Raw genomic sequence first — 26,462 nt, 5'->3', positions numbered from 1 at the left:
ATGTCCGGCATTTTGAATATCCGAGACAAACCGGTCTTCGACGATCGAATCGTCAAGATCGAGACTCACGCTTACAATCCGTTCGCCAATACGACATTCGAACACAGCGATGAAATAAGAATACCGATACAACAGCAAGATCTGTACACGCTACCGCACGATAGTTTTTTCTACGTCGAGGGAAAATTAACGAAGGGCAAGGTGATTGCGGGAGCTGACGTGACTCTCGGAGACAACTGCATCGCCTTCATGTTCGACGAGATACGATACGAGCTCGACGGTGTGGAGATCGATCGTAACCGAAATGTCGGCATAACCAGCACGCTAAAAAATTACGCGACTGTTTCGTCCAACAGGAGCGAGATTCTGCGGAACGCGGGATGGCTCAGTCCCATGATCAATGCAAACGGTTACTTCAATTTCTGCGTACCGCTCAACATGCTGCTGGGATTTTGCGAAGACTATAGACGCGTCGTGATCAACGCTCGTCACGAATTGATTCTCATACGAGCGCGCAACGACAACAATTGTCTGGTGGGCAGTTCCGCGGTCGAGCCTAAGGTTGACTTGCTGAAAATACAATGGCGTATGCCTCACGTATTTTTAAACGAAGTAAAGAAATTGGCGATGTTGCGCACCTTGGAGAGCGGTCGATTCGTCAGTATGGGATTTCGCTCATGCGATCTGTATGAGTTTCCGCTACTGCAACTCACGACCAAGCACTCGTGGGCCATCAAGACCACCACCGAGAAACCTCGATACGTCATCTTCGCTCTGCAGATAGGTCGAAAGAACATCATGTCCGAGGACAACAGTCGTTTCGACAATTGCAAACTGACCAACGTGAAGCTCTATCTCAACTCCGAGTGCTACCCGTACGACGATATGAACCTCGACTTTAGCAAACGTAGATACGCGATTCTCTACGACGCGTACGCGCGTTTCTGCAAAGAATATTACGGCTACGAGTATCTCGAACCGAATCTCACCGTCACGTCGTTTCTGCTCAACGGTCCGTTCGTCATCATCGACTGCTCGCGTCAAAACGAGTCGGTTAAAACCGCTACCGTGGACGTGAGATTAGAGTTTGAATGCAAGGACAATGTAGCGCCAAATACCACGGCTTACTGTCTCATCATACACGATCGTTTGGTTCAATACAATCCGTTGACCAACGTTGTACGTAAGATCACGTAGAAATGATCTTCGACGTGTGTATGTAAAGCGGTGAATCGACGACCGTTGCGTATTCACTTCCATTCCGTAGTATGCGTAACGTCGATAGAGAGAGAGAGATTGTCATCGTCGTCATGAAACCATCAAAGTATCAACCGTCTTGTTGGTGCGAGAACGCGAGTCGCATGAAGGAAGATAAAGCTACGCAAACGGATCCTAGATCGACGGATCACTTATTGAACAGAGGAATGACGTTTCGAGTGACACCCTCGGGAAACACAGATGTTGATGCATTCACGCAAACGGATAAAAAGTCGCGAACCGAACGACTTCAGGAACGCGTGACGGATTTTGTCTCGAAGCATTTAAAAAAGTAATGCGATTTGGAAAGGAGGGGGAAATTAACAAGACCAATGAATTTGCTCGCGCGTATTCAGTATTGTAACTTCCTTCGATTGAGTCGCATCGTCAAACGTCATCATCATCATCATGTCCACACCAACGTTCGTCGATCTGCAAGGTTATCCCATTGGACGACGTTTCGTCGTGAAGGAAGCGGCGGTGCTGCGAGGTGGTGCCGTTCTCGCGCATTACGTCTTTACGACTCCTATGTCGTGGGGTGCAGTATCGCGAGATGACAGACGTCTCGTTACCTGGCTGGTACGAAATCATCACGGTATAGCGTGGGAAGATGGGGACGTTCCATACAGTCGGACTAAACGCCTGATCATCAGAGCCATACAGAATGAGGAGGACTGCTACGATCACGCCATCGTATACGTTAAAGGACTAGAAAAACGCGATTGGCTGCAAGATATGCTTGAAGAGGATTACTACGGCGACGACTATGATGATATCAAATTCTACACAGACAATCTGATCGTCAGGAACATCGAAGAGGATTTTGAAAACATTGAATCGCTCAACGATTTGGACGATTCGAATACTTTCCGCTGTAGAAGACATTGCAAAAATTGCGCCGTACAAAATGTATTTAAATTGTACAATTGGTGGCGTAACCATCAAAATGATGACGTATAATTTTGAATAAAAACTTTTTTTGTATCACATACCTATACATGTACGTCTTTCGATTATTTTACCCTCTCCCCAATCACCCCTTCTCTTAATTACCCTCTCCAAAAATTTTCTAACTGCGTTTTATATTTCCCCACTCTATGCAAATTTTAATTAATGAAAGAGGGGATTTTTCGCAACCGTCCTCGACTCGAGGTACCCTCAGATCGTGCGATCAGTACATTCTTCGCTTTGGCCGCAGCAACGACTTCCTCTACGACTACGACTACGACTGCGAATACGACGATGTATTACAACGAGAGAAACTGTTACGAAGTGCGTCGAAATGATTGCGGTGCTGAAGCCTCATCTAGCGAGAAAAAATTTAACGAGTAAGTTTTTTTCATTCTTATAAAATTAATTACTTCTAATTAATATATTTATATTCATAATTGCGTTTATTTAATTTCCAGCATATCGCCAAAACGATACGTGACGCGCTTACTCTGCCGGCGATACCCACTGACTCAAACGGGATACAAATATCTTGAGATCGGCGTGAACGTTGGCACGCGTTGTTTTGCGGAAACCATCATAGGTGATAATCGAGGAGATGAATTAACCATGTCGCTCGACACCTGGAAAGAACTGTGCGAGCATCGATGGACAATTCTGAATATGCTTCACGATCGACCGAAGCAACCGTACGACGTTGCGAACATAGGTTCGCTCACAGTACGAATTTGCCGCATGAACGAAATGAAACTTGTACGACTCGAATCGATCGACACACGTATGGCCATGACCGAAACTACGTTCACGCGAATGCTGGATTTCGATGATTGCGTCTCTTTGACGTTCAACGTACTTAACAAAGTCCTACCGAAGATCGACGACAAATACGAGCGATTTTGCAAAATCGCTTCCGCATCGAGGAATCGCACCGAGGCAGTGAGCGCTATACGCAGCAGCGATTCTTTCGACGAACAACAAATTGTAGATTGCGAACTACTTGCGCTTGTAATAAATGTATAAAAATGAGTAATATATTGTAAAGCATATTCATAAAATAAATATATACTTTTGTAATCGGCACGTATCATTTTTAATCGCTTCTATTCCATCCTTCATTTTATTATAATTGTGAGTCCGCCTCGTTCGTATGCAACATACGTATCTGAGTGAGAGAGAAATCAGATAATAAGGAGGAGCGATTAGTCGGGGGTGTACGTGCAGCGTCACCCGCATTCGAATCGTATGAGCGTGTACTAAATTGTTGATAAACAATAGGCGGCGCGAACGGGTGCGAGCGAGTCGTAGTCGATGGTGACGAACGCGTGAACGAGAGCGAGCGAGAGGGAACGATAGGCGGCGCGAACGGGTGCGAGCGAGACGGAACGATGGGCGCGCGATCCTTTGCGATCCGCCGCCGCCCCGCCGCCGCCGCCGACGCCATGACTAAGACTCGCGTGATCACCCCCAACACCCCCCTTTACCCCTGTAAAAATAAGATTTCCCCTTTTGAAAAAATTCCAACCCTTTGAAATTCGCGATGCCGCAGGAAAATACCGCGGCGCGGTAACGCACTTATTTATTTTTTAAAAATATCAAATTACGTAATTAAAATATCAAATTACGTAATTAAAATATCAAATTTCATAACTTTTATGTTATTGTTATATTTATAAACAATCGATTCCGAGAATCGCAGACAAAGGAGCGATTCCTGGAAAAACACCCCTCCCCGCGTGACGTCATTACCCCTCGCCCCAGGTCACACGGACACACTAACACGAATTGGTCCAGAACCGGCCTATACCCATCTACTCCAAAGCCCTACCGAAGATCGACGACAAATACGAGCAATTTTGTAAAATCGCTTCCGCATCAAGAAGTCGTACCGAAGCGGTGAGCGCTGTACGCAGCAGCGATTCCTTCGACGAACAACAAATTATAGATTGTGAAATGCTTGCGATTATAATAAATGTGTAAGAAAAAAAAGTATAATGAAATATATTGTATCGCATATTTAGAAAATATATACTTTGTAGTCTTTATGTAACATTTTTAATTATTTCTATTCCATCCTTCATCTTCTTATAATTGTGAGGCGTAAGTCCAACTCGTGAATCCGCCTTGTTCGTATGTAACGTATGTATCTGAGAGAGAAAGAAATAAGATAAGGAGGAGCGATTACCCGGGGGGTGTGTACAGCGTCACCCGCATTCGAATCGTATAAGCGCATAAAAAAATCGTTGATAAACGATAGGCGGCGCTTAACGAGTGCGAGGGTGCGAGCGAGAGGAGACGATGGGCGGCGCGAACGAGTGCGAGCGAGAGGGAACGATGGGCGCGATACCTTGCGATCAGCCGCTTGCCGCCGCCGTCGCCGCCCGTTGCCGCCGCGACGCCACACGACCCTTTATAAAAAATCGCGACTCCTTTGAAAAAAATCGCGACTCCTTTGAAAGTCGCGATGCCGCATAAACATGCTGCTGCGCGACGACACGCTTATCATTTTTAAAAATAATATTGCATTTCAGAGTTTCGATGTTGTTATTATTTTCTAAACAATTCGTTCCTAGAATCGCCGACACAGGGGCGATTTATAAATACCCACCCCCTCCCCGCATGACGTCATTACCCCTCGCCCAAGGTCACACGGATACACTAACACGTAGTGATCCAGAACCGCTCAGTATACATCTACTCAAAACCAATGTACTCTACCTTGTATCATCGTTGTTTTCCGATGATACATCTATGATCAGAGTAAATGTCTGACATTCTCACAACTAAAGCTATTCTCAAATGTGACATGTCCCGCTCCAGCTAAGACGTCACATCTTTCCTTGAATAATATTCCAACCTGAAGGCATACCTTCTCATGTACTAATTAATAGGCCATAGAAAAAATACGACTTCTTCAGGCAATACTACCAAGTAGAAGAATCCTATCTATTTCATTTGCTAAACTACACATTCACACTTTATTTTTAATAAATAATATGAGATTTGATTTATAAAAATTGAAGAATAGAAGAACCAAATTTTGTCTTTTAAAAAAAATATTACTTCTATAACGAACGCTGTATATTATAAAAAACTAAAAAAAATAATTTTTTTTATTTTATTCATCTAAAACCGAGATAGCGATCGATATGCATTCTGTTTTCGAAAACTCGAAACCACATTTAAATCATTTAAAACCGAAAGAGCAATCGTTTTTTATTATGTTTCTAAAAATATGAAACCATATTTCATTCATGTAAAACTGAAAGAGTGATCGATATGCATTCTTTTTCAAAAAACGTAAAATTAAAACGTGAAACTATATTACAGTTATGAAAAAGCAATAGAACGATTGATAAACATTCTGATTCCAAAATTATAAAACTAAATTTCATTTGTGTAAAACCGAAAAAGCTATCAATATGCATTCTGTTACAGAAAACGCGAAACTATATTACCGTCATAAAAAAATATAATAACGATCGATGTACATTTTGTTTATGAAAAAGAGAAAATTATATTTTATTTATGTAAAACCAAGAGAAAGATTTATATGCATTCTGTTTCCGAAAACACGATACTATATTCCAATCTTGTAAAACCGAGAAAGTGATCAAAATGCATTTTGTTTCCAAAAAAACGAAACTAAATTTCATTCATGTAAAACCAAGAAAGCGATCAACATGTATTGTGTTTGCGAAAACGCAAAACGTATAAGCTTAAAACAAATTAAAGTTTACAGTGCCAAATAATATACATAAAACACTATTTAAAAAGCAACTGTTAATTCATCATCAAATGAAACGAATATCAATCATATACAACTCCAATAACAACACAAAACAGATTAGATTTTAACGAGTGTGGTAACTTACAATGCTCAAGTAACATTAATGTAAATTTAATACTTTTTACCATTAACTCTGCGCTTTGAACTTACTTTGTCGTTCATTTGCATTTACTCTCAGTAATATTTATCACATTATTCTGAATTAAACCTTAATTAATTTTTTTTTCAAAACATTAATTTTCTAATACGAGCTTCATTGAATTTAATAATCGTTAACATTTTAACACACCGCAACAGTCACCGTCAACGCAAAGTCTCTCGAGTAATTGTTAACATCGTCATATTTCAGCATATGTAGAAAAAGCTTTCTCGAAAGAAGGTAGCCTACCGATGTATAACCTAGTAAATTTCGACTTACTACTTACTGCGAAATATATGCGATTTATTAAGTCGATTGTTTTAAGATTCTTTCCTTCCTTACTCCGACTGATGTGTCGTCCATTTGTATAGGAAATTTCTACTACTCAATTGCGATTTATGCACGACGTACTTTTATGTGGCACGTCCGATTTCGTACTAAATATGACTACGCGACGATGTACGCGTTTCAGTTAGTAGTCGCGAGCACGCCATCGAGCAAGCAGCGGCAGAACGAAGAACTTGCTACCGATAAACAACTGGTAGCAAGGAAGTAAATAATCTGCAGAAATTTTTGATTTTAGAATTAAATGTATTACGACCACATAACAAAATCACGCTGGTGTTGACGTATACATGAAATAACATTTGAAACCAATTAAAGTTCACAGTGCCAAATAATATACATAAAACACTTTTTAACAAGCAACTGTTAATTCGTCATCAAATAAAAGGGGTATCGATCATATACTACTCCAATAACAACACAAAACAGATTAAATTTTAACGAGTGTGGTAACCTTAATTTTCAGCACGAAATGTGGCACTTTGTTGCAAATACGGCTTAAAAACTTTGCAAAATTGACATTAGCTTTGATATTAATTGCGTAACCCGTCCACAATTTTGTACATCACTTTAGAAAGTGAATTAGCAACTTTCAAACTTGAGAAAAATTTGCAGTAAGGTTTCCATCGGGTTTCAATGTACTGACATTTGGTACATCTCAAATTTTACAGTAAGATGTACTTCTTTCTAATTTTAATATTGCGTTACTTGAACCGTTCTATCACTATTTCTTTAGTTTTTTACATATAATTCTACAATATATTTTACATACAGGTATAAAATTAATAATGATTTTTTTGTTTTTCAAATTTAGGTAACTTTATATTTCATGTTGCATCAAAGTTTTCTGGTGTCAATGTGACTTAAATTATTTGTGAAATTGATTTTAGCTTGGATATTAGTTACGTTACCTGTCCACAATTTTGTAAAACTATTTGGAGGGTGAATTAGCAAGTTTTAAACTAGAAAATAATTTGCATTAACATTTCCATCTTAGTTTTGATTTTTAGATATATGTTAATCTCAGATTTTACTGTACGATGTGCTTTTTTCAAATTTTAATTTTGCGTTATTTGACCCGTTCACTCACTACATCTCTTTCTTCTTTTAAACAATTCTACAAGATTTATATTACACAAGTATCAAATTAATAATTGTACATTTCTATTTAAGCTACCTTATGTTTCAAGATAAATTAAAGTTTACTTGTGCCTATGTGATTTAAATTATTAGTAAATTTGATTCATCTTCGATATTAATTTTGTTACCTGTTTACAGTTTTCTAAATCAATTTGGAGGATGTATTAGCAACTTTTAAATCTTAAAAGAATTTGCAGGAAGATTTTTTTCTATTTTTAATGTACAGCCAGCTGCTAAATCTCAGATTTTACAGTAAGATGTATTTTTTTCAAATTTAAATTCTGCGTTCATTGACTCGTTCTTCACTATTTCTTTATCTATTTTTACATATAATTAGAAATAATTTATGTTACCTAAGTGTCAAATTAATAATTGAATTCTTTAAATTCAGGCAACATTATTTTTCATTTTAAATCTGCGTTTTCTGTTTCCGATGTAAGTTTATTGCTTAATAAAATTGATTTTAACATTGTTGTTATCTACGATATTGCTGTGCAAATCAGCCCTGCATTTTTAAGTGTAGATTAGCAACTTTATACAAAGAAAAACTTTTCATAAAAGATCTAATCTAAAGCCAAACTTTTGTGGCTTGAATATTAACTTACAATGCTCAGGTTACATTAATGTAAATTTAATACTTTTTACCATTAACTCTGCGCTTTGAACTTACTTTGTCGTTCATTTGCATTTACTCTCAGTAATATTTATCACATTATTCTGAATTAAACCTTAATTAATTTTTTTTTCAAAACATTAATTTTCTAATACGAGCTTCATTGAATTTAATAATCGTTAACATTTTAACACACCGCAACAGTCACCGTCAACGCAAAGTCTCTCGAGTAATTGTTAACATCGTCATATTTCAGCATATGTAGAAAAAGCTTTCTCGAAAGAAGGTAGCCTACCGATGTATAACCTAGTAAATTTCGACTTACTACTTACTGCGAAATATATGCGATTTATTAAGTCGATTGTTTTAAGATTCTTTCCTTCCTTACTCCGACTGATGTGTCGTCCATTTGTATAGGAAATTTCTACTACTCAATTGCGATTTATGCACGACGTACTTTTATGTGGCACGTCCGATTTCGTACTAAATATGACTACGCGACGATGTACGCGTTTCAGTTAGTAGTCGCGAGCACGCCATCGAGCAAGCAGCGGCAGAACGAAGAACTTGCTACCGATAAACAACTGGTAGCAAGGAAGTAAATAATCTGCAGAAATTTTTGATTTTAGAATTAAATGTATTACGACCACATAACAAAATCACGCTGGTGTTGACGTATACATGAAATAACATTTGAAACCAATTAAAGTTCACAGTGCCAAATAATATACATAAAACACTTTTTAACAAGCAACTGTTAATTCGTCATCAAATAAAAGGGGTATCGATCATATACTACTCCAATAACAACACAAAACAGATTAAATTTTAACGAGTGTGGTAACCTTAATTTTCAGCACGAAATGTGGCACTTTGTTGCAAATACGGCTTAAAAACTTTGCAAAATTGACATTAGCTTTGATATTAATTGCGTAACCCGTCCACAATTTTGTACATCACTTTAGAAAGTGAATTAGCAACTTTCAAACTTGAGAAAAATTTGCAGTAAGGTTTCCATCGGGTTTCAATGTACTGACATTTGGTACATCTCAAATTTTACAGTAAGATGTACTTCTTTCTAATTTTAATATTGCGTTACTTGAACCGTTCTATCACTATTTCTTTAGTTTTTTACATATAATTCTACAATATATTTTACATACAGGTATAAAATTAATAATGATTTTTTTGTTTTTCAAATTTAGGTAACTTTATATTTCATGTTGCATCAAAGTTTTCTGGTGTCAATGTGACTTAAATTATTTGTGAAATTGATTTTAGCTTGGATATTAGTTACGTTACCTGTCCACAATTTTGTAAAACTATTTGGAGGGTGAATTAGCAAGTTTTAAACTAGAAAATAATTTGCATTAACATTTCCATCTTAGTTTTGATTTTTAGATATATGTTAATCTCAGATTTTACTGTACGATGTGCTTTTTTCAAATTTTAATTTTGCGTTATTTGACCCGTTCACTCACTACATCTCTTTCTTCTTTTAAACAATTCTACAAGATTTATATTACACAAGTATCAAATTAATAATTGTACATTTCTATTTAAGCTACCTTATGTTTCAAGATAAATTAAAGTTTACTTGTGCCTATGTGATTTAAATTATTAGTAAATTTGATTCATCTTCGATATTAATTTTGTTACCTGTTTACAGTTTTCTAAATCAATTTGGAGGATGTATTAGCAACTTTTAAATCTTAAAAGAATTTGCAGGAAGATTTTTTTCTATTTTTAATGTACAGCCAGCTGCTAAATCTCAGATTTTACAGTAAGATGTATTTTTTTCAAATTTAAATTCTGCGTTCATTGACTCGTTCTTCACTATTTCTTTATCTATTTTTACATATAATTAGAAATAATTTATGTTACCTAAGTGTCAAATTAATAATTGAATTCTTTAAATTCAGGCAACATTATTTTTCATTTTAAATCTGCGTTTTCTGTTTCCGATGTAAGTTTATTGCTTAATAAAATTGATTTTAACATTGTTGTTATCTACGATATTGCTGTGCAAATCAGCCCTGCATTTTTAAGTGTAGATTAGCAACTTTATACAAAGAAAAACTTTTCATAAAAGATCTAATCTAAAGCCAAACTTTTGTGGCTTGAATATTAACTTACAATGCTCAGGTTACATTAATGTAAATTTAATACTTTTTACCATTAACTCTGCGCTTTGAACTTACTTTGTCGTTCATTTGCATTTACTCTCAGTAATATTTATCACATTATTCTGAATTAAACCTTAATTAATTTTTTTTTCAAAACATTAATTTTCTAATACGAGCTTCATTGAATTTAATAATCGTTAACATTTTAACACACCGCAACAGTCACCGTCAACGCAAAGTCTCTCGAGTAATTGTTAACATCGTCATATTTCAGCATATGTAGAAAAAGCTTTCTCGAAAGAAGGTAGCCTACCGATGTATAACCTAGTAAATTTCGACTTACTACTTACTGCGAAATATATGCGATTTATTAAGTCGATTGTTTTAAGATTCTTTCCTTCCTTACTCCGACTGATGTGTCGTCCATTTGTATAGGAAATTTCTACTACTCAATTGCGATTTATGCACGACGTACTTTTATGTGGCACGTCCGATTTCGTACTAAATATGACTACGCGACGATGTACGCGTTTCAGTTAGTAGTCGCGAGCACGCCATCGAGCAAGCAGCGGCAGAACGAAGAACTTGCTACCGACAAACAACTGGTAGCAAGGAAGTAAATAATCTGCAGAAATTTTTGATTTTAGAATTAAATATATTACGACCACATAACAAAATCACGCTGGTGTTGACGTATACATGAAATAACATTTGAAACCAATTAAAGTTCACAGTGCCAAATAATATACATAAAACACTTTTTAACAAGCAACTGTTAATTCGTCATCAAATGAAAGGGGTATCGATCATATACTACTCCAATAACAACACAAAACAGATTAGATTTTAACGAGTGTGGTAACCTTAATTTTCAGCACGAAATGTGGCACTTTGTTGCAAATACGGCTTAAAAACTTTGCAAAATTGACATTAGCTTTGATATTAATTGCGTAACCCGTCCACAATTTTGTACATCACTTTAGAAAGTGAATTAGCAACTTTCAAACTTGAGAAAAATTTGCAGTAAGATTTCCATCGGGTTTCAATGTACTGACATTTGGTACATCTCAAATTTTACAGTAAGATGTACTTCTTTCTAATTTTAATATTGCGTTACTTGAACCGTTCTATCACTATTTCTTTAGTTTTTTACATATAATTCTACAATATATTTTACATACAGGTATAAAATTAATAATGATTTTTTTGTTTTTCAAATTTAGGTAACTTTATATTTCATGTTGCATCAAAGTTTTCTGGTGTCAATGTGACTTAAATTATTTGTGAAATTGATTTTAGCTTGGATATTAGTTACGTTACCTGTCCACAATTTTGTAAAACTATTTGGAGGGTGAATTAGCAAGTTTTAAACTAGAAAATAATTTGCATTAACATTTCCATCTTAGTTTTGATTTTTAGATATATGTTAATCTCAGATTTTACTGTACGATGTGCTTTTTTCAAATTTTAATTTTGCGTTATTTGACCCGTTCACTCACTACATCTCTTTCTTCTTTTAAACAATTCTACAAGATTTATATTACACAAGTATCAAATTAATAATTGTACATTTCTATTTAAGCTACCTTATGTTTCAAGATAAATTAAAGTTTACTTGTGCCTATGTGATTTAAATTATTAGTAAATTTGATTCATCTTCGATATTAATTTTGTTACCTGTTTACAGTTTTCTAAATCAATTTGGAGGATGTATTAGCAACTTTTAAATCTTAAAAGAATTTGCAGGAAGATTTTTTTCTATTTTTAATGTACAGCCAGCTGCTAAATCTCAGATTTTACAGTAAGATGTATTTTTTTCAAATTTAAATTCTGCGTTCATTGACTCGTTCTTCACTATTTCTTTATCTATTTTTACATATAATTAGAAATAATTTATGTTACCTAAGTGTCAAATTAATAATTGAATTCTTTAAATTCAGGCAACATTATTTTTCATTTTAAATCTGCGTTTTCTGTTTCCGATGTAAGTTTATTGCTTAATAAAATTGATTTTAACATTGTTGTTATCTACGATATTGCTGTGCAAATCAGCCCTGCATTTTTAAGTGTAGATTAGCAACTTTATACAAAGAAAAACTTTTCATAAAAGATCTAATCTAAAGCCAAACTTTTGTGGCTTGAATATTAACTTACAATGCTCAGGTTACATTAATGTAAATTTAATACTTTTTACCATTAACTCTGCGCTTTGAACTTACTTTGTCGTTCATTTGCATTTACTCTCAGTAATATTTATCACATTATTCTGAATTAAACCTTAATTAATTTTTTTTTCAAAACATTAATTTTCTAATACGAGCTTCATTGAATTTAATAATCGTTAACATTTTAACACACCGCAACAGTCACCGTCAACGCAAAGTCTCTCGAGTAATTGTTAACATCGTCATATTTCAGCATATGTAGAAAAAGCTTTCTCGAAAGAAGGTAGCCTACCGATGTATAACCTAGTAAATTTCGACTTACTACTTACTGCGAAATATATGCGATTTATTAAGTCGATTGTTTTAAGATTCTTTCCTTCCTTACTCCGACTGATGTGTCGTCCATTTGTATAGGAAATTTCTACTACTCAATTGCGATTTATGCACGACGTACTTTTATGTGGCACGTCCGATTTCGTACTAAATATGACTACGCGACGATGTACGCGTTTCAGTTAGTAGTCGCGAGCACGCCATCGAGCAAGCAGCGGCAGAACGAAGAACTTGCTACCGATAAACAACTGGTAGCAAGGAAGTAAATAATCTGCAGAAATTTTTGATTTTAGAATTAAATGTATTACGACCACATAACAAAATCACGCTGGTGTTGACGTATACATGAAATAACATTTGAAACCAATTAAAGTTCACAGTGCCAAATAATATACATAAAACACTTTTTAACAAGCAACTGTTAATTCGTCATCAAATAAAAGGGGTATCGATCATATACTACTCCAATAACAACACAAAACAGATTAAATTTTAACGAGTGTGGTAACCTTAATTTTCAGCACGAAATGTGGCACTTTGTTGCAAATACGGCTTAAAAACTTTGCAAAATTGACATTAGCTTTGATATTAATTGCGTAACCCGTCCACAATTTTGTACATCACTTTAGAAAGTGAATTAGCAACTTTCAAACTTGAGAAAAATTTGCAGTAAGGTTTCCATCGGGTTTCAATGTACTGACATTTGGTACATCTCAAATTTTACAGTAAGATGTACTTCTTTCTAATTTTAATATTGCGTTACTTGAACCGTTCTATCACTATTTCTTTAGTTTTTTACATATAATTCTACAATATATTTTACATACAGGTATAAAATTAATAATGATTTTTTTGTTTTTCAAATTTAGGTAACTTTATATTTCATGTTGCATCAAAGTTTTCTGGTGTCAATGTGACTTAAATTATTTGTGAAATTGATTTTAGCTTGGATATTAGTTACGTTACCTGTCCACAATTTTGTAAAACTATTTGGAGGGTGAATTAGCAAGTTTTAAACTAGAAAATAATTTGCATTAACATTTCCATCTTAGTTTTGATTTTTAGATATATGTTAATCTCAGATTTTACTGTACGATGTGCTTTTTTCAAATTTTAATTTTGCGTTATTTGACCCGTTCACTCACTACATCTCTTTCTTCTTTTAAACAATTCTACAAGATTTATATTACACAAGTATCAAATTAATAATTGTACATTTCTATTTAAGCTACCTTATGTTTCAAGATAAATTAAAGTTTACTTGTGCCTATGTGATTTAAATTATTAGTAAATTTGATTCATCTTCGATATTAATTTTGTTACCTGTTTACAGTTTTCTAAATCAATTTGGAGGATGTATTAGCAACTTTTAAATCTTAAAAGAATTTGCAGGAAGATTTTTTTCTATTTTTAATGTACAGCCAGCTGCTAAATCTCAGATTTTACAGTAAGATGTATTTTTTTCAAATTTAAATTCTGCGTTCATTGACTCGTTCTTCACTATTTCTTTATCTATTTTTACATATAATTAGAAATAATTTATGTTACCTAAGTGTCAAATTAATAATTGAATTCTTTAAATTCAGGCAACATTATTTTTCATTTTAAATCTGCGTTTTCTGTTTCCGATGTAAGTTTATTGCTTAATAAAATTGATTTTAACATTGTTGTTATCTACGATATTGCTGTGCAAATCAGCCCTGCATTTTTAAGTGTAGATTAGCAACTTTATACAAAGAAAAACTTTTCATAAAAGATCTAATCTAAAGCCAAACTTTTGTGGCTTGAATATTAACTTACAATGCTCAGGTTACATTAATGTAAATTTAATACTTTTTACCATTAACTCTGCGCTTTGAACTTACTTTGTCGTTCATTTGCATTTACTCTCAGTAATATTTATCACATTATTCTGAATTAAACCTTAATTAATTTTTTTTTCAAAACATTAATTTTCTAATACGAGCTTCATTGAATTTAATAATCGTTAACATTTTAACACACCGCAACAGTCACCGTCAACGCAAAGTCTCTCGAGTAATTGTTAACATCGTCATATTTCAGCATATGTAGAAAAAGCTTTCTCGAAAGAAGGTAGCCTACCGATGTATAACCTAGTAAATTTCGACTTACTACTTACTGCGAAATATATGCGATTTATTAAGTCGATTGTTTTAAGATTCTTTCCTTCCTTACTCCGACTGATGTGTCGTCCATTTGTATAGGAAATTTCTACTACTCAATTGCGATTTATGCACGACGTACTTTTATGTGGCACGTCCGATTTCGTACTAAATATGACTACGCGACGATGTACGCGTTTCAGTTAGTAGTCGCGAGCACGCCATCGAGCAAGCAGCGGCAGAACGAAGAACTTGCTACCGATAAACAACTGGTAGCAAGGAAGTAAATAATCTGCAGAAATTTTTGATTTTAGAATTAAATGTATTACGACCACATAACAAAATCACGCTGGTGTTGACGTATACATGAAATAACATTTGAAACCAATTAAAGTTCACAGTGCCAAATAATATACATAAAACACTTTTTAACAAGCAACTGTTAATTCGTCATCAAATAAAAGGGGTATCGATCATATACTACTCCAATAACAACACAAAACAGATTAAATTTTAACGAGTGTGGTAACCTTAATTTTCAGCACGAAATGTGGCACTTTGTTGCAAATACGGCTTAAAAACTTTGCAAAATTGACATTAGCTTTGATATTAATTGCGTAACCCGTCCACAATTTTGTACATCACTTTAGAAAGTGAATTAGCAACTTTCAAACTTGAGAAAAATTTGCAGTAAGATTTCCATCGGGTTTCAATGTACTGACATTTGGTACATCTCAAATTTTACAGTAAGATGTACTTCTTTCTAATTTTAATATTGCGTTACTTGAACCGTTCTATCACTATTTCTTTAGTTTTTTACATATAATTCTACAATATATTTTACATACAGGTATAAAATTAATAATGATTTTTTTGTTTTTCAAATTTAGGTAACTTTATATTTCATGTTGCATCAAAGTTTTCTGGTGTCAATGTGACTTAAATTATTTGTGAAATTGATTTTAGCTTGGATATTAGTTACGTTACCTGTCCACAATTTTGTAAAACTATTTGGAGGGTGAATTAGCAAGTTTTAAACTAGAAAATAATTTGCATTAACATTTCCATCTTAGTTTTGATTTTTAGATATATGTTAATCTCAGATTTTACTGTACGATGTGCTTTTTTCAAATTTTAATTTTGCGTTATTTGACCCGTTCACTCACTACATCTCTTTCTTCTTTTAAACAATTCTACAAGATTTATATTACACAAGTATCAAATTAATAATTGTACATTTCTATTTAAGCTACCTTATGTTTCAAGATAAATTAAAGTTTACTTGTGCCTATGTGATTTAAATTATTAGTAAATTTGATTCATCTTCGATATTAATTTTGTTACCTGTTTACAGTTTTCTAAATCAATTTGGAGGATGTATTAGCAACTTTTAAATCTTAAAAGAATTTGCAGGAAGATTTTTTTCTATTTTTAATGTACAGCCAGCTGCTAAATCTCAGATTTTACAGTAAGATGTATTTTTTTCAAATTTAAATTCTGCGTTCATTGACTCGTTCTTCACTATTTCTTTATCTATTTTTACATATAATTAGAAATAATTTATGTTACCTAAGTGTCAAATTAATAATTGAATTCTTTAAATTCAGGCAACATTATTTTTCATTTTAAATCTGCGTTTTCTGTTTCCGATGTAAGTTTATTGCTTAATAAAATTGATTTTAACATTGTTGTTATCTACGATATTGCTGTGCAAATCAGCCCTGCATTTTTAAGTGTAGATTAGCAACTTTATACAAAGAAAAACTTTTCATAAAAGATCTAATCTAAAGCCAAACTTTTGTGGCTTGAATATTAACTTACAATGCTCAGGTTACATTAATGTAAATTTAATACTTTTTACCATTAACTCTGCGCTTTGAACTTACTTTGTCGTTCATTTGCATTTACTCTCAGTAATATTTATCACATTATTCTGAATTAAACCTTAATTAATTTTTTTTTCAAAACATTAATTTTCTAATACGAGCTTCATTGAATTTAATAATCGTTAACATTTTAACACACCGCAACAGTCACCGTCAACGCAAAGTCTCTCGAGTAATTGTTAACATCGTCATATTTCAGCATATGTAGAAAAAGCTTTCTCGAAAGAAGGTAGCCTACCGATGTATAACCTAGTAAATTTCGACTTACTACTTACTGCGAAATATATGCGATTTATTAAGTCGATTGTTTTAAGATTCTTTCCTTCCTTACTCCGACTGATGTGTCGTCCATTTGTATAGGAAATTTCTACTACTCAATTGCGATTTATGCACGACGTACTTTTATGTGGCACGTCCGATTTCGTACTAAATATGACTACGCGACGATGTACGCGTTTCAGTTAGTAGTCGCGAGCACGCCATCGAGCAAGCAGCGGCAGAACGAAGAACTTGCTACCGACAAACAACTGGTAGCAAGGAAGTAAATAATCTGCAGAAATTTTTGATTTTAGAATTAAATATATTACGACCACATAACAAAATCACGCTGGTGTTGACGTATACATGAAATAACATTTGAAACCAATTAAAGTTCACAGTGCCAAATAATATACATAAAACACTTTTTAACAAGCAACTGTTAATTCGTCATCAAATGAAAGGGGTATCGATCATATACTACTCCAATAACAACACAAAACAGATTAGATTTTAACGAGTGTGGTAACCTTAATTTTCAGCACGAAATGTGGCACTTTGTTGCAAATACGGCTTAAAAACTTTGCAAAATTGACATTAGCTTTGATATTAATTGCGTAACCCGTCCACAATTTTGTACATCACTTTAGAAAGTGAATTAGCAACTTTCAAACTTGAGAAAAATTTGCAGTAAGATTTCCATCGGGTTTCAATGTACTGACATTTGGTACATCTCAAATTTTACAGTAAGATGTACTTCTTTCTAATTTTAATATTGCGTTACTTGAACCGTTCTATCACTATTTCTTTAGTTTTTTACATATAATTCTACAATATATTTTACATACAGGTATAAAATTAATAATGATTTTTTTGTTTTTCAAATTTAGGTAACTTTATATTTCATGTTGCATCAAAGTTTTCTGGTGTCAATGTGACTTAAATTATTTGTGAAATTGATTTTAGCTTGGATATTAGTTACGTTACCTGTCCACAATTTTGTAAAACTATTTGGAGGGTGAATTAGCAAGTTTTAAACTAGAAAATAATTTGCATTAACATTTCCATCTTAGTTTTGATTTTTAGATATATGTTAATCTCAGATTTTACTGTACGATGTGCTTTTTTCAAATTTTAATTTTGCGTTATTTGACCCGTTCACTCACTACATCTCTTTCTTCTTTTAAACAATTCTACAAGATTTATATTACACAAGTATCAAATTAATAATTGTACATTTCTATTTAAGCTACCTTATGTTTCAAGATAAATTAAAGTTTACTTGTGCCTATGTGATTTAAATTATTAGTAAATTTGATTCATCTTCGATATTAATTTTGTTACCTGTTTACAGTTTTCTAAATCAATTTGGAGGATGTATTAGCAACTTTTAAATCTTAAAAGAATTTGCAGGAAGATTTTTTTCTATTTTTAATGTACAGCCAGCTGCTAAATCTCAGATTTTACAGTAAGATGTATTTTTTTCAAATTTAAATTCTGCGTTCATTGACTCGTTCTTCACTATTTCTTTATCTATTTTTACATATAATTAGAAATAATTTATGTTACCTAAGTGTCAAATTAATAATTGAATTCTTTAAATTCAGGCAACATTATTTTTCATTTTAAATCTGCGTTTTCTGTTTCCGATGTAAGTTTATTGCTTAATAAAATTGATTTTAACATTGTTGTTATCTACGATATTGCTGTGCAAATCAGCCCTGCATTTTTAAGTGTAGATTAGCAACTTTATACAAAGAAAAACTTTTCATAAAAGATCTAATCTAAAGCCAAACTTTTGTGGCTTGAATATTAACTTACAATGCTCAGGTTACATTAATGTAAATTTAATACTTTTTACCATTAACTCTGCGCTTTGAACTTACTTTGTCGTTCATTTGCATTTACTCTCAGTAATATTTATCACATTATTCTGAATTAAACCTTAATTAATTTTTTTTTCAAAACATTAATTTTCTAATACGAGCTTCATTGAATTTAATAATCGTTAACATTTTAACACACCGCAACAGTCACCGTCAACGCAAAGTCTCTCGAGTAATTGTTAACATCGTCATATTTCAGCATATGTAGAAAAAGCTTTCTCGAAAGAAGGTAGCCTACCGATGTATAACCTAGTAAATTTCGACTTACTACTTACTGCGAAATATATGCGATTTATTAAGTCGATTGTTTTAAGATTCTTTCCTTCCTTACTCCGACTGATGTGTCGTCCATTTGTATAGGAAATTTCTACTACTCAATTGCGATTTATGCACGACGTACTTTTATGTGGCACGTCCGATTTCGTACTAAATATGACTACGCGACGATGTACGCGTTTCAGTTAGTAGTCGCGAGCACGCCATCGAGCAAGCAGCGGCAGAACGAAGAACTTGCTACCGATAAACAACTGGTAGCAAGGAAGTAAATAATCTGCAGAAATTTTTGATTTTAGAATTAAATGTATTACGACCACATAACAAAATCACGCTGGTGTTGACGTATACATGAAATAACATTTGAAACCAATTAAAGTTCACAGTGCCAAATAATATACATAAAACACTTTTTAACAAGCAACTGTTAATTCGTCATCAAATAAAAGGGGTATCGATCATATACTACTCCAATAACAACACAAAACAGATTAGATTTTAACGAGTGTGGTAACCTTAATTTTCAGCACGAAATGTGGCACTTTGTTGCAAATACGGCTTAAAAACTTTGCAAAATTGACATTAGCTTTGATATTAATTGCGTAACCCGTCCACAATTTTGTACATCACTTTAGAAAGTGAATTAGCAACTTTCAAACTTGAGAAAAATTTGCAGTAAGATTTCCATCGGGTTTCAATGTACTGACATTTGGTACATCTCAAATTTTACAGTAAGATGTACTTCTTTCTAATTTTAATATTGCGTTACTTGAACCGTTCTATCACTATTTCTTTAGTTTTTTACATATAATTCTACAATATATTTTACATACAGGTATAAAATTAATAATGATTTTTTTGTTTTTCAAATTTAGGTAACTTTATATTTCATGTTGCATCAAAGTTTTCTGGTGTCAATGTGACTTAAATTATTTGTGAAATTGATTTTAGCTTGGATATTAGTTACGTTACCTGTCCACAATTTTGTAAAACTATTTGGAGGGTGAATTAGCAAGTTTTAAACTAGAAAATAATTTGCATTAACATTTCCATCTTAGTTTTGATTTTTAGATATATGTTAATCTCAGATTTTACTGTACGATGTGCTTTTTTCAAATTTTAATTTTGCGTTATTTGACCCGTTCACTCACTACATCTCTTTCTTCTTTTAAACAATTCTACAAGATTTATATTACACAAGTATCAAATTAATAATTGTACATTTCTATTTAAGCTACCTTATGTTTCAAGATAAATTAAAGTTTACTTGTGCCTATGTGATTTAAATTATTAGTAAATTTGATTCATCTTCGATATTAATTTTGTTACCTGTTTACAGTTTTCTAAATCAATTTGGAGGATGTATTAGCAACTTTTAAATCTTAAAAGAATTTGCAGGAAGATTTTTTTCTATTTTTAATGTACAGCCAGCTGCTAAATCTCAGATTTTACAGTAAGATGTATTTTTTTCAAATTTAAATTCTGCGTTCATTGACTCGTTCTTCACTATTTCTTTATCTATTTTTACATATAATTAGAAATAATTTATGTTACCTAAGTGTCAAATTAATAATTGAATTCTTTAAATTCAGGCAACATTATTTTTCATTTTAAATCTGCGTTTTCTGTTTCCGATGTAAGTTTATTGCTTAATAAAATTGATTTTAACATTGTTGTTATCTACGATATTGCTGTGCAAATCAGCCCTGCATTTTTAAGTGTAGATTAGCAACTTTATACAAAGAAAAACTTTTCATAAAAGATCTAATCTAAAGCCAAACTTTTGTGGCTTGAATATTAACTTACAATGCTCAGGTTACATTAATGTAAATTTAATACTTTTTACCATTAACTCTGCGCTTTGAACTTACTTTGTCGTTCATTTGCATTTACTCTCAGTAATATTTATCACATTATTCTGAATTAAACCTTAATTAATTTTTTTTTCAAAACATTAATTTTCTAATACGAGCTTCATTGAATTTAATAATCGTTAACATTTTAACACACCGCAACAGTCACCGTCAACGCAAAGTCTCTCGAGTAATTGTTAACATCGTCATATTTCAGCATATGTAGAAAAAGCTTTCTCGAAAGAAGGTAGCCTACCGATGTATAACCTAGTAAATTTCGACTTACTACTTACTGCGAAATATATGCGATTTATTAAGTCGATTGTTTTAAGATTCTTTCCTTCCTTACTCCGACTGATGTGTCGTCCATTTGTATAGGAAATTTCTACTACTCAATTGCGATTTATGCACGACGTACTTTTATGTGGCACGTCCGATTTCGTACTAAATATGACTACGCGACGATGTACGCGTTTCAGTTAGTAGTCGCGAGCACGCCATCGAGCAAGCAGCGGCAGAACGAAGAACTTGCTACCGACAAACAACTGGTAGCAAGGAAGTAAATAATCTGCAGAAATTTTTGATTTTAGAATTAAATATATTACGACCACATAACAAAATCACGCTGGTGTTGACGTATACATGAAATAACATTTGAAACCAATTAAAGTTCACAGTGCCAAATAATATACATAAAACACTTTTTAACAAGCAACTGTTAATTCGTCATCAAATGAAAGGGGTATCGATCATATACTACTCCAATAACAACACAAAACAGATTAGATTTTAACGAGTGTGGTAACCTTAATTTTCAGCACGAAATGTGGCACTTTGTTGCAAATACGGCTTAAAAACTTTGCAAAATTGACATTAGCTTTGATATTAATTGCGTAACCCGTCCACAATTTTGTACATCACTTTAGAAAGTGAATTAGCAACTTTCAAACTTGAGAAAAATTTGCAGTAAGATTTCCATCGGGTTTCAATGTACTGACATTTGGTACATCTCAAATTTTACAGTAAGATGTACTTCTTTCTAATTTTAATATTGCGTTACTTGAACCGTTCTATCACTATTTCTTTAGTTTTTTACATATAATTCTACAATATATTTTACATACAGGTATAAAATTAATAATGATTTTTTTGTTTTTCAAATTTAGGTAACTTTATATTTCATGTTGCATCAAAGTTTTCTGGTGTCAATGTGACTTAAATTATTTGTGAAATTGATTTTAGCTTGGATATTAGTTACGTTACCTGTCCACAATTTTGTAAAACTATTTGGAGGGTGAATTAGCAAGTTTTAAACTAGAAAATAATTTGCATTAACATTTCCATCTTAGTTTTGATTTTTAGATATATGTTAATCTCAGATTTTACTGTACGATGTGCTTTTTTCAAATTTTAATTTTGCGTTATTTGACCCGTTCACTCACTACATCTCTTTCTTCTTTTAAACAATTCTACAAGATTTATATTACACAAGTATCAAATTAATAATTGTACATTTCTATTTAAGCTACCTTATGTTTCAAGATAAATTAAAGTTTACTTGTGCCTATGTGATTTAAATTATTAGTAAATTTGATTCATCTTCGATATTAATTTTGTTACCTGTTTACAGTTTTCTAAATCAATTTGGAGGATGTATTAGCAACTTTTAAATCTTAAAAGAATTTGCAGGAAGATTTTTTTCTATTTTTAATGTACAGCCAGCTGCTAAATCTCAGATTTTACAGTAAGATGTATTTTTTTCAAATTTAAATTCTGCGTTCATTGACTCGTTCTTCACTATTTCTTTATCTATTTTTACATATAATTAGAAATAATTTATGTTACCTAAGTGTCAAATTAATAATTGAATTCTTTAAATTCAGGCAACATTATTTTTCATTTTAAATCTGCGTTTTCTGTTTCCGATGTAAGTTTATTGCTTAATAAAATTGATTTTAACATTGTTGTTATCTACGATATTGCTGTGCAAATCAGCCCTGCATTTTTAAGTGTAGATTAGCAACTTTATACAAAGAAAAACTTTTCATAAAAGATCTAATCTAAAGCCAAACTTTTGTGGCTTGAATATTAACTTACAATGCTCAGGTTACATTAATGTAAATTTAATACTTTTTACCATTAACTCTGCGCTTTGAACTTACTTTGTCGTTCATTTGCATTTACTCTCAGTAATATTTATCACATTATTCTGAATTAAACCTTAATTAATTTTTTTTTCAAAACATTAATTTTCTAATACGAGCTTCATTGAATTTAATAATCGTTAACATTTTAACACACCGCAACAGTCACCGTCAACGCAAAGTCTCTCGAGTAATTGTTAACATCGTCATATTTCAGCATATGTAGAAAAAGCTTTCTCGAAAGAAGGTAGCCTACCGATGTATAACCTAGTAAATTTCGACTTACTACTTACTGCGAAATATATGCGATTTATTAAGTCGATTGTTTTAAGATTCTTTCCTTCCTTACTCCGACTGATGTGTCGTCCATTTGTATAGGAAATTTCTACTACTCAATTGCGATTTATGCACGACGTACTTTTATGTGGCACGTCCGATTTCGTACTAAATATGACTACGCGACGATGTACGCGTTTCAGTTAGTAGTCGCGAGCACGCCATCGAGCAAGCAGCGGCAGAACGAAGAACTTGCTACCGACAAACAACTGGTAGCAAGGAAGTAAATAATCTGCAGAAATTTTTGATTTTAGAATTAAATATATTACGACCACATAACAAAATCACGCTGGTGTTGACGTATACATGAAATAACATTTGAAACCAATTAAAGTTCACAGTGCCAAATAATATACATAAAACACTTTTTAACAAGCAACTGTTAATTCGTCATCAAATGAAAGGGGTATCGATCATATACTACTCCAATAACAACACAAAACAGATTAGATTTTAACGAGTGTGGTAACCTTAATTTTCAGCACGAAATGTGGCACTTTGTTGCAAATACGGCTTAAAAACTTTGCAAAATTGACATTAGCTTTGATATTAATTGCGTAACCCGTCCACAATTTTGTACATCACTTTAGAAAGTGAATTAGCAACTTTCAAACTTGAGAAAAATTTGCAGTAAGATTTCCATCGGGTTTCAATGTACTGACATTTGGTACATCTCAAATTTTACAGTAAGATGTACTTCTTTCTAATTTTTATATTGCGTTACTTGAACCGTTCTATCACTATTTCTTTAGTTTTTTACATATAATTCTACAATATATTTTACATACAGGTATAAAATTAATAATGATTTTTTTGTTTTTCAAATTTAGGTAACTTTATATTTCATGTTGCATCAAAGTTTTCTGGTGTCAATGTGACTTAAATTATTTGTGAAATTGATTTTAGCTTGGATATTAGTTACGTTACCTGTCCACAATTTTGTAAAACTATTTGGAGGGTGAATTAGCAAGTTTTAAACTAGAAAATAATTTGCATTAACATTTCCATCTTAGTTTTGATTTTTAGATATATGTTAATCTCAGATTTTACTGTACGATGTGCTTTTTTCAAATTTTAATTTTGCGTTATTTGACCCGTTCACTCACTACATCTCTTTCTTCTTTTAAACAATTCTACAAGATTTATATTACACAAGTATCAAATTAATAATTGTACATTTCTATTTAAGCTACCTTATGTTTCAAGATAAATTAAAGTTTACTTGTGCCTATGTGATTTAAATTATTAGTAAATTTGATTCATCTTCGATATTAATTTTGTTACCTGTTTACAGTTTTCTAAATCAATTTGGAGGATGTATTAGCAACTTTTAAATCTTAAAAGAATTTGCAGGAAGATTTTTTTCTATTTTTAATGTACAGCCAGCTGCTAAATCTCAGATTTTACAGTAAGATGTATTTTTTTCAAATTTAAATTCTGCGTTCATTGACTCGTTCTTCACTATTTCTTTATCTATTTTTACATATAATTAGAAATAATTTATGTTACCTAAGTGTCAAATTAATAATTGAATTCTTTAAATTCAGGCAACTTTATTTTTCATTTTAAATCTGCGTTTTCTGTTTCCGATGTAAGTTTATTGCTTAATAAAATTGATTTTAACATTGTTGTTATCTACGATATTGCTGTGCAAATCAGCCCTGCATTTTTAAGTGTAGATTAGCAACTTTATACAAAGAAAAACTTTTCATAAAAGATCTAATCTAAAGCCAAACTTTTGTGGCTTGAATATTAACTTACAATGCTCAGGTTACATTAATGTAAATTTAATACTTTTTACCATTAACTCTGCGCTTTGAACTTACTTTGTCGTTCATTTGCATTTACTCTCAGTAATATTTATCACATTATTCTGAATTAAACCTTAATTAATTTTTTTTTCAAAACATTAATTTTCTAATACGAGCTTCATTGAATTTAATAATCGTTAACATTTTAACACACCGCAACAGTCACCGTCAACGCAAAGTCTCTCGAGTAATTGTTAACATCGTCATATTTCAGCATATGTAGAAAAAGCTTTCTCGAAAGAAGGTAGCCTACCGATGTATAACCTAGTAAATTTCGACTTACTACTTACTGCGAAATATATGCGATTTATTAAGTCGATTGTTTTAAGATTCTTTCCTTCCTTACTCCGACTGATGTGTCGTCCATTTGTATAGGAAATTTCTACTACTCAATTGCGATTTATGCACGACGTACTTTTATGTGGCACGTCCGATTTCGTACTAAATATGACTACGCGACGATGTACGCGTTTCAGTTAGTAGTCGCGAGCACGCCATCGAGCAAGCAGCGGCAGAACGAAGAACTTGCTACCGACAAACAACTGGTAGCAAGGAAGTAAATAATCTGCAGAAATTTTTGATTTTAGAATTAAATATATTACGACCACATAACAAAATCACGCTGGTGTTGACGTATACATGAAATAACATTTGAAACCAATTAAAGTTCACAGTGCCAAATAATATACATAAAACACTTTTTAACAAGCAACTGTTAATTCGTCATCAAATGAAAGGGGTATCGATCATATACTACTCCAATAACAACACAAAACAGATTAGATTTTAACGAGTGTGGTAACCTTAATTTTCAGCACGAAATGTGGCACTTTGTTGCAAATACGGCTTAAAAACTTTGCAAAATTGACATTAGCTTTGATATTAATTGCGTAACCCGTCCACAATTTTGTACATCACTTTAGAAAGTGAATTAGCAACTTTCAAACTTGAGAAAAATTTGCAGTAAGATTTCCATCGGGTTTCAATGTACTGACATTTGGTACATCTCAAATTTTACAGTAAGATGTACTTCTTT

At 32.6% G+C, this 26,462-nt stretch overlaps 1 protein-coding gene across 1 annotated transcript; it reads left to right on the top strand.

The window, feature by feature from the left end:
- Window positions 1-25,986, top strand: LOC139109431 (uncharacterized). The gene is made up of 2 exons (XM_070668483.1): window positions 1-474; window positions 25,903-25,986. The coding sequence occupies exons 1-2, from the start codon at window positions 1-3 to the stop codon at window positions 25,984-25,986; spliced, it is 558 nt and encodes a 185-aa protein (XP_070524584.1).
- The last annotated feature ends 476 nt before the right edge of the window (window positions 25,987-26,462 follow it).

This window comes from Cardiocondyla obscurior, linkage group LG17, assembly GCF_019399895.1.
Source record: "Cardiocondyla obscurior isolate alpha-2009 linkage group LG17, Cobs3.1, whole genome shotgun sequence".
In the NCBI taxonomy this organism is placed as follows: Eukaryota; Metazoa; Arthropoda; class Insecta; order Hymenoptera; family Formicidae; genus Cardiocondyla; species Cardiocondyla obscurior.
Note: the sequence above shows the minus strand (reverse complement) of the source record. Positions and strands in the feature narration are given on the sequence as shown.